A 9,975-nucleotide genomic window follows, 5' to 3' on the forward strand; every position below is an offset into this window, starting at 1 on the left:
GAAAATGAGACCTCCAGTCCAGAAGAGTCTTATGAGCAAGTCCTGGGCGAGAAGATGGGGAACAGTGAGGAGACCAGATGACAAGGAAGTCCCAGACCTGGGTAATGCCTCTGCCTTCATGTACAGGGTTGCCTCCAAATTCCTTCATCTATTCCAGCTCCACCAGCACGTGTAGATGCAGGTTTTGTGGGGATATCAATTTATATAATTATATTATTTGGGTGCCCCCTTTTAAAAAACACAAACATATCTTTTGAACATTTTACAAAACCCAATGACAAAATGAATACATCGCTGTGGCACCTCTCAGGGCTGGGAAGGGGCCCATGCAATGGGTGGCTTCAAGGCTGAAGCACCGTTAGGTTCTTGGCACGTCTCTCTCCATCAGGAGAGAGTACATTTGCTTCTCACCCAGCAGGGCGTTGGAAACTCATTTAGACAGAAGCATTTCCCTTTGCACTCCCAAACACGAAGCCCTAGGAAGCTGATCTGTCAATAGCGGTCTAGCAAAGACTTTGCCCTGGTTATGTCTTTATGGCCACAACCATCTCCATTGTGGGAGTGAAAACATTAGAGACGGTGAAAGGTGTCTTGTGATTAGATCCCAGAAGTTCCCTTAAATCTCAACAGTGCTAAATTTCCTCCCCTCATTACAAAAGTCACCCAAGGAAATGAAATCCCAGGATGGGCACCTCTCTTAAACTGACAGTTATGAATTAACACTTTTAGCCTGTAACTCAGTTGTGTCTCTGAAGAGGGTATAGTGAAAATACTGCCCAATCTGTCACTTGAACGTTGTTTATATTTGTTGCCGGGATACCAAAGGCTCTTTTAAGCCTTTGGCTAAGAAGAACACCATGCATCTGAACTTGTTCACCTGCATTTAAACCGAATAAATGACTGAAATGATGGGGATGCTCCTCCAAAAATTTTGAGTGGAACACAAGGTACTTTTTTTGTGTCCAGAAATTGTAGCATCCAGTATTTGTTGTTCAAATAAATCGCCACTCGCATACCAAAGTGCATATTACAGATAATAAGATGAGGCTTTGAAAAGACGGATATTAACTATTTTGAGGTAAATCAAACCTCCTTTGACCCAGACTCCAAGCTGTAATTTTGTTGCTCAGCTTCTTGGTCTTGAAATTAATGTAAATCTTTACATTTGCAATTTTACTTGCCAACACCAACCCACCCACACAGTCTGCAAATGACTGTTCTGAGTCAGAGACTATTCAACTTACGACTGTGTTAGATAGTTTAAAATGTTCTCAGGGAGGATTAAATCACCTAATCCCAGTCCTTTCACTGATGCTGCTTTATGTAAAAATGATGGAGCCAGAGAACATCTCAACTGGAAGGAACTTTAAAGGAGAAATTAAGGTTCTGATGTGAAAAGTGACTTGCCCCCAGGTCACTCAGCAACCAAAGCTAAAACTGCAAAGGAAAATACTGGCTTCCTTTTAAGGTTTTAATAAAGGATCACATTTAGAAATTCTTGCTCAGAATCCAGAAACTACCCATTCCCCACCCTCCTGCCTCCGACAGCGTCTGTAAGTCCTGGTCCCCAGAGTCCGACACTGGTCTAAAAGAATCATGCCATTTTGAATCCAAGCCGTCAGAATAGGATTCAGATAAAAAAACAAATCAGCTACTCTCACAACAACATGCATTACAAAATTTTTTGTCTGAATAGACAAGAAGCTGTTCATAATGGTTACTTTTGAAGACAAGAGTTAGGGATGGGACAGAGGAAACGCTTACTGTTCATTTTACATCTTTACTGTTCAACTTTGAGGACCATGTACAGATACTAACTGTGTTAAAAACCGCCAAAACAAATTAGAAATACTATGCTTACAAACCTCCTAGGAAAAAGGAAACGTACCGCAGGAACACAGACCCTTGAAAATCTAGCATCTGGCACGGCAGTACTTTAGAATTTTTTTGTACCTTAGTATCTGTAATGGCAGAGGAGGTTGAAAGGGTTCCCCCTGGGGTCTGAGGGCAGTGCCAGAACTCTTTCTACAGCTTTAAAATACATTCAAATTGTGCAATAGACTCGCTAACATATCCACATCTCTTTTAATACAAAATAATGGCTTAAATGACTTACCGTCCACGACAACTGCCCCTGTGGGAAGACACCCCTGGTTTCTTTATCCGGCGGTGGCGGTCGGAGCACCCGGAACACTGCCTCTGGTGACTGAGCCGAGTGGCCCCTGGAATGGAGAGCGAGGCTGTGTGCAAGCTGACCTGTATACTGGCTCTCTCACCTGGAATCGGGCTTCACAGATTCTGTTAGGCTTTGAATAGTAACAAAACAATGGCATAAATTAGGGGGTTGCTAAGATTGTGTACTATCAATGTTCGCATGAGCATAATGGACATAATGAATTCTATAGCACTATCCTGCACAGCTTGGAGAGATTAAAACCACTTTGTCTTTAAATTAAATTTCAAAAATCATTGAACAAGAATAGAAAGAGGGGGAGAAAAAAACACACCTCATCTATGTCAGCCACCCAATTGTAGGAAGCACCACTTCTTTCTTTCTGATCATTAACGCTTGGTCCTAGGTTTATTTTAATAGCTGCCAGCTCAGTGAGCCCACATCTATTGTAATAACCATAAAGGGGACTTGGGTTCTCTTGTATTATGGTTTGCAGCCCTAAGTGAAGAGCCTCTTATCCCCTTTCAGGATCAAATTCTCTGAAAAAAGACCCGATCTGAAGTTTATTTTATATAAATCCTACACAAAATAGTATATCTAAGCTGTTGCAGAGAAAAGAGAAGTGAGTTTGAGTTCATTCTTAAGTAGTTCTCTGCTTAGGCAGATCTTCATTCCACAAAATGGATGTCTAATTATGAAAAACTCACATCAGAGAGCTTACTAGATGCCGGGCACTACATTGATTGCCTTACATGCTTTATGTTATTTAACTCTCACTCCCAAGACTCCAAGGAAATATGGCTAGCACTGTTATATCCCCATTTTACAGATGAAGAAACTGAGACCTAGGATAAGTGACTTGCCCAAGGCCATACAGTTAAGTAAGCAGCAGAGCTGGGATTCAAATCCAGGTACTTCTGATTTTGGAGCCCCTGAAACCTTAACTGTCTGTTAATAATTATCATAGTTACCACTTACAACGTTATGTATGTTCTATGGTAGATGTGGTGGTATTCACTCAGTCACGTACAACTCTTTGTGACCCCTTGGACTGTAGCCCACCCGGCTCCTCTGTCCATGGAATTCTCCAGGCAAGAATATTGGAGTGGGTTGCCATTTCCTTCTCCAGGGAATCTTCCTGACCCAGGGAGCGAAATGGAATCTCCTTTAATCCTTGAAACAACTCTCAAAGGCAGGCATTATTAGTATCCTCATTTTATAGATGAGGAAAACTGAGGCTTGAAATTAACTTATCCAACAGCACAGTTGTGGCAGAATCCAGGCTTGATACCAGTAGTCTTGTGGTTTTTTTTTTTTAGCAACTTTACTAAGATATTTTTTATTGTCAGTATCACTGAAGGTAAGGGATAAATCCACTATATAAAAACATTGTGTATATTTAAGGTATATAACTTGGTATGTGTACATTGTGTTGACTCAGGTGCTTGGCCAGGTGGCACATAACAAAAAACACTAGGATCCTGTGGGCAATAACACCTGCCATGCAGACCCTATCTATGAGTGGCAGATAAACATGCTAGCGTTATGTCGCATTCCTCAGGAACTTTCACCTGTGCAAGTGGATTACCTATCATTTTCTACTTTGAATGTTGTGGTTTGCCAGCCATGGTGCTTCCTACAAACCTCATGTTTTAGGTAAAATCCCTGTATTTCTGAGGCTACAGGAGCTGCAGAAATTGCAAACACACTCTCATGTGGATCCCAAGGAAGGACTCTTCCAAAAGAAACACGCATCCTCCATTAACTGGGCTGATTAAAATGCCAGCCAAAATGTAGATGCAGTTTCCTTTTTGTAGTGAGATTTGGGTTCTTGGCAGCTCTCTCCATAATCTTTAACAGTATTGCCATCTCAGCACTGCCTAACTATGCCAGTTCTAATCCTCTGCTTTGAACAGGATTAGATTGACTTGAGACAGGTAAAGATGGAGGAGGGAAGGCAATTGGACAAAAATTGCTGTTACCACCTTATGGGCTTCCCTGGTGGCTGACAGTAAAGAATCCACCTGCAATATAGGCCTGGGTTTGATCCCTGGGTCAGGAAAATCCCCTGAAGGAAATGGCAATCCACTCCAGTACTATTGCCTGGAAAATCCCATGGACAGAGGAGCCTGGTAGGCTACAGTCTATGGGGTCGCAAAGAGTTGGACACGACTGAGCGACTTCACTTTCACAACACTTTTGTTTAAATGACATGAAACTCATGGAGGAATGAATTTCATCATGAAATGAGATGGAATTCAAGTGTAAAATTCAGCTAGTATTTCATTAATAAGCACAAGATAGGAAAGGTGGTTCCAGAGTGCTTTTCAGAGAAAGCTCATTAGCTGTCACTGTCCACAGGCAATGGACCAACAGTTTTCGGTTGCTCTGGGTCTGGAATGTCGATGGGTCACACAGCCAAGGTGTTCTTTGCTAAGTGGATGGCTGAAGATTGGTTTTAGAAGAAAGCTCATCACCTCAGGATATACTGCAGCATTTACCCAAACATAGCCCTTACTAAATTATCTAATGTACTTTCAAATGAAAATAAACCACAAACAAAACTATTCCAGGTATTTTTTATTTCTTCAAATTTGTTATTTGCCAGGAGTGACTGAAATAAAAAACTGGGTCCCATCGTCATCATGGAAATGGCTTTAAGAGAAAACTGGTCAGGTGAATATTATTGCTTCCCATTTTCAACCAGTAAATAGTTGCCATAGATAAATAGACAGCTAACAGTCTGTCAGGAATGCTCAAGATATGTTATATAATACAACATGCCTAGTCACAGGAGAAAAACTAGGAAATAACTTAGGTGAACTTCTTGATTTCATCATACAGGACAAGCACAAAAGCCCCGCCCATGCCTCTGAGAACATTGGACCACGCGCCTTTGAAAAAGGCTTTGGCTCCTTCGTCACGAGCAATCTTCCTCCAGCAGTCAAGCGTGCCTGTGTACATGATATCAGCTGCAAAGGACAAAGACAAAGGGTTGGTGACCCGAGGCTGAGGTGAAAAGTCCTTAAGTTTAACCAGACTAACCCAGAGCCCCACCTCTAAGAGCTATTGTCAGTTTTAAAAAATCCAACATTTACACATTAGTGTGGCCAATACTGCAATCTTAATATGGTGACTAAAGGACAACGGGGAGGTGCAGACAACCTGCTGGCCTTAACCTCTAACACCAGGCAAGCCCCCTTGGGCATAGGCACCCAAAGGGCCTGCTGAAAGGAGACTGTGCAGTGGACACAGACCAATCAACCCCACCTGGGATCTCAACAGACTGCCATTTTCAAAGGCAGGCATGGCTGGTCTGTGCCCATGTGCCATGCCCACATCTGTATCTTTTGCTCCAGTGGAACTTACTTCCTTTGCGCCCTGACTGCATCATCATGCGGCGACGCACAGTGTCGAACGGATAGGAAGTCAACCCAGCAACCGCCGTGACTGACTGTGCGATCATCCAGCTGATGAAGATATGAGTGTTCTTGGGATCTGGAAGCATTCCTGAGAATAGAAGAGAGACACTTTTACCAGTAAGCAGAGTCTTCCTGACTTGTTTTCCATGTCCCCCACCCCCAACATCTCTGTACACAAAGGGCTGTACGGGGTGACACTGGCTGCCTTCAGATAACCCTTTAAAAGTTCTCACATGGACAGTTCTGAAGCCCACGGGCAAACTTACCCTTCGCAGTGTCATATATACCGAAGTAGGCAGCTCGGTAGATGATAATACCCTGCACAGACACGTTAAAGCCTTGGTACAGGCCTCTAATCCCGTCAGATTTGTAGATCTTAACCAGGCAGTCACCGAGGCCTCTGAATTCCCTTTCAGCTCCAGCTTTGCCCACGTCGGCTGCTAGACGGGTACGGGCAAAGTCGAGAGGGTACACGAAACACAGGGACGTGGCCCCGGCGGCACCACCTGATGCCAGATTTCCTGCAAAGTAGCGCCAAAACTGGGTCCTCTTATCCACACCACCCAGGAAGATCTGCTTGTATTTATCTTTGAAGGCAAAGTTGAGAGCCTGGGTGGGGAAGTATCTGATCACATTGGCCAGGTTACCACGCCAGAAGGACAGGACTCCCTGCTCCTTGGGGATACGAACCACGCAGTCTATGATGCCCTTGTACTGCTTATCTGCAGTGATTTGCTTGCTGGCATGCTGCACCTGACAGACAAGGAGGCCAACAGAAAGAGTGATAATCACAAGAAGGGAAGAGAATATAGCATCTCAACGGACACCCTTAAAGGTTAGCTGGCTCCCACCTGCCCCAAGTCTGGCCTTCTAGATCCCACAGGTGGGACCCTCCTAACCTTCTGCCGCTGTCACAGCTAGAAGCATTAAGCCTCCACCCCTCTGGGTGAGGAGGTGCCACCCTCAAGCGGAGCTGTGACCTTTAGACCTGGGAGAAAGGTCATTATCTCAGACCCTGGATCAGAGACATTAGGGCGCGTCCCACATCAGGCGCGGTCACCCTGGTGACCGTGGTCTTCGCCTAAGGTCCCTGGGAGCAGCTTCCCTCCCGCTTGGGTCCCCCTCTCCTGGAGGTGACCTGAGGGCCACCACCCGTCAGCCTGTGCGGGCGCGCCCTCTAGAGCCGGAGTAGCAGAGCGCGCCGCCAGGCCGCGGGAACGCGCCAGCGGCCGCGCGGGGGCAGACGCACAAGGGACACGCGCTTCCCGGCGCCGGCTTCCGGCCCGGCCGGTCTGAGCGCGGCTGCCGGCTGCGAGGCCGCTCCACCGACCGCGTGGCCTCCCCCAGGCTGTTATCTCCTTGCCACGACCCTGAGGTCCTCGGTACAGGCAGGTGTCCCTCTTTTCAGCGTCTTCGCCCTTGACACAAGGCCCGGGAGCCAGTCACTCCTGGGCTGCCCCATCCGAGTTCGCTGCCTCTGGGATGCCCAGGCCCTGGTCTTCCTCCGCCCACCCTCCGCCCCCGACCCTTCCCGAGATCCTAAAGTTCACATCACTAAAACACCTCTCTCAAGTCTGCCTTTTTTGGTCCTACCCCGCGGCCACCCCTGCTCCCACGCTGCCACTTCCCTGGGCAGATCTCGAGGGCTGGTTCCCCCCAGGCCCCGGACCACCGCTTCCCGCGCGGCCCCTCCCCCCACTTCCTGGTCAGGCTCTCGGATTCCGAGACATACCTGCAGCAGCAGCTTCACCCGCTCGATGGGCGCGACCGCGGTCTTGGAGATGGCCGCCGCCACTCCACCTGCCAGGAAGTCCTTGGCGAAGGACACGGCGGCATCTGTCATCTTGGAAGGAAAGAGTAAGCGGACGACTGAAAGATCGACGAGGAACCGGCTTGGACTCCGGGGCTCTGGGGCGGAGCGAAGCAAATGGCTGATTTATATAGGGGGAGCCGGCGCCTGGGCGGCCGGCGTCGGGGGCGGGCCCTGAGCCCCGGCGCGCAGGGCGGCGGGGCCGCTGAGTGGCTGAGCGCGCGGAGGGAGGAGCCGTGGAGTGTGGCAGGGACCGCCCTCCGCGCTGCCCGGGCTCGTCCGCAGCACCTGACCCGGCCCGAGGAGGCGGCGGCCCCAGAGTACCTGACCCGGACGCGGGACCCCAGGGGAGGCTCCGGGGCGCGGAGGGGGAGAGGTCACGGTGTGCCTGGACCAGGGTGAGGCGCAGTATTTAAGGGGACCCTAAAGAACCAACAAAAAACATACCCCCCCTCGCTACCCAAATTTGGTTGTCAAGAGAAATAATATTGAATGCAATATTTTAAAAATTCATATAGATAAATTGTGGCGCGCTGGTCGGTCGCCTGTTTTTGTAAATCAAGTTTACTTGGAGCCCCAGGGCTAGGGTGATGGTGAGGCAAGTGAGGCAGGGCCCTGCCAGTGCAAGAAGGGAGCCTGTCTTTATTCAGAAATTTGAAATGTTCATCAAGGATTTTTGCATTCCTTTGGATTTTTAAAATGGTGCATTAAAAAGAATCGTTCATTTTGATTCCTGAGTTGTTTGGTGTCCGCTAACATTTGGCGCCCGGCCAAGTACCTCACTCTCCTCACCCTAAGTCTGGCCCTGGCCTGGAACTTCGCCGGTGTTCTGTTCAGGTCAGTTCAGTCACTCAGTCGTGTCCGACTCTTTGCGACCCCATGAACCGCAGCATGCCAGGCCTCCCTGTCCATCACCAACTCCTGGAGTCCACCCAAACCCATGTCCATCGAGTCGGTGATGCCATCCAACCATCTCATCCTCTATCGTCCCCTTCTCCTCCTGCCCTCGATCTTTCCCAGCATCAGGGTCTTTTCCAATGAGTCAGCTCTTCACATGAGGTGGCCAAAGTATTGGACTTTCAGCTTCAACATCAGTCCTTCCAGTGAACACCCAGGACTGATCTCCTTTAGGATGGACTGGTTGGATCTCCTTGCAATCCAAGGGACTCTCAAGAGTCTTCTCCAACACTACAGTTCAAAAGCATCAGTTCTTCAGCGCTCAGCTTTCTTTATAGTCCAACTCTCACATCCAAACATGACCACTGGAAAAACCATAGCCTTGACTAGACAGACCTTTGTTGGCAAAGTGATGTCTCTGCTTTTTAATATGCTTTCTAGTTTGGTCATAACTTTCCTTCCAAGGAGTAAGTGTCTTTTAATTTCATGGCTGCAATCACCATCTGCAGTGATTTTAGAGCCCAGAAAAGTAAAGTCAGCCACTGTTTCCACTGTTTCCCCATCTATTTGCCATGAAGTGATGGGACCGCTGGTGAAGCCAGAGGAAACTGGAGGAGCGTTCAAAAGGACTGGGCTGGAGGGTTAGGAAATTATTTGAGCCAAAAGCCAAAGCATAGAGGGTATATCGTTAAGGTTAAGAGGTTGTGTGAACTAGATTGGTATGTGGGTCTCTGGGCCCAGGTAAAGCACTCTTGCATTGAGTGGATTGCTAATCTCCAGAAAAGTTTAGAGGAATCAACAGAACTAGATTGACACACCCATTGTCGTCAAGAGACAAGGGCTTGTTGACTCCCTTAATCTCTGCACTGGGAAAACGTTTGCCACACATGTCCTTAAAAACCTACTTGTTAGCTTAAATGCCCTTCCTCAGATTCAGAAAAGAAGCTGAAGGTGTCCTCACAAATCCTATGTCTAAGTCATCACAGCCATGTTTACAGAAATAACTGTTGAAAATACTCACTGTAGCTGAGCCCTAGGTACCCAGCACACTGAAAACATAGATGGCATGCCACTCAATTTCTTGCCCTCTCCCGCCTTCTCCAGATCTGCCTGTTAAAGGACCCAACTCTAAGATTCCTCTGGGCATGTCAGGTTCTTCCTCTAAGTATACTTTGCAATTCATTAGTCTTTCCATGAACCCGAGCAATCCAAAGTGATGAGCACACACAGCACATGTTCAGAGAAGAGCAATTTTCACTCCAGCTTTGTTGATCCTGGGGGCTATCTTTGACCAGTGTTCTGGAGAGGCCACTTGTTTCTCATTAGTTGATTATAATAGAAATGCAGCTGGATACAGAAATGACCTTGCTGTGCAGTTTCAATGATAGAGTGTGTTCTCTGAAAGTGATAGCCAATCCTCTACCTCTACTGGTGAGAGAGTGAACAGTGAAAACAAAACATCAACAGCATTTTGTTTAGAGGGAGGTGGTTTTCGAATGCATTTCACTATACAATTCAAAACCTTTCTAGTCTGAACTCTTGACATTCTGATGAATGCATTTTTATTCAAATATTAATTACCCTGACCTAGCTCACTATCACCTATGTACCCTTTTCTTTTTTAGCTTTTCCTTGGCCACATCTGCTGCTTCCACTGAGCATGATATGCCTGC

The 9,975-nt window shown here is 47.1% G+C and overlaps 1 protein-coding gene across 1 annotated transcript; it reads right to left on the reverse strand.

Moving 5' to 3' along the window:
- Positions 1-4,987: 4,987 nt before the first annotated feature.
- On the reverse strand, positions 4,988-7,438 carry SLC25A5 (solute carrier family 25 member 5). The gene is made up of 4 exons (NM_001127279.1): positions 7,328-7,438; positions 5,862-6,348; positions 5,543-5,683; positions 4,988-5,145 (listed from the first exon to the last, which is right to left on the reverse strand). The coding sequence occupies exons 1-4, from the start codon at positions 7,436-7,438 to the stop codon at positions 4,988-4,990; spliced, it is 897 nt and encodes a 298-aa protein (NP_001120751.1).
- Positions 7,439-9,975: the final 2,537 nt, after the last annotated feature.

Source organism: Ovis aries, chromosome X, assembly GCF_016772045.2.
Source record: "Ovis aries strain OAR_USU_Benz2616 breed Rambouillet chromosome X, ARS-UI_Ramb_v3.0, whole genome shotgun sequence".
NCBI classification, from domain to species: domain Eukaryota; kingdom Metazoa; phylum Chordata; class Mammalia; order Artiodactyla; family Bovidae; genus Ovis; species Ovis aries.

Coding starts and splice junctions, on each gene's coding strand:
- SLC25A5 (NM_001127279.1), bottom strand. CDS start 7,438: ATGACAGATGCCGCCGTGTCCTTCGCCAAGGACTTCCTGGCAGGTGGA. Junction 6,349..7,327: donor GGGTGAAGCTGCTGCTGCAG/GTATGTCTCGGA, acceptor CTTGTCTGTCAG/GTGCAGCATGCCAGCAAGCA. Junction 5,146..5,542: donor GCAGTCAGGGCGCAAAGGAA/GTAAGTTCCACT, acceptor TGTCCTTTGCAG/CTGATATCATGTACACAGGC.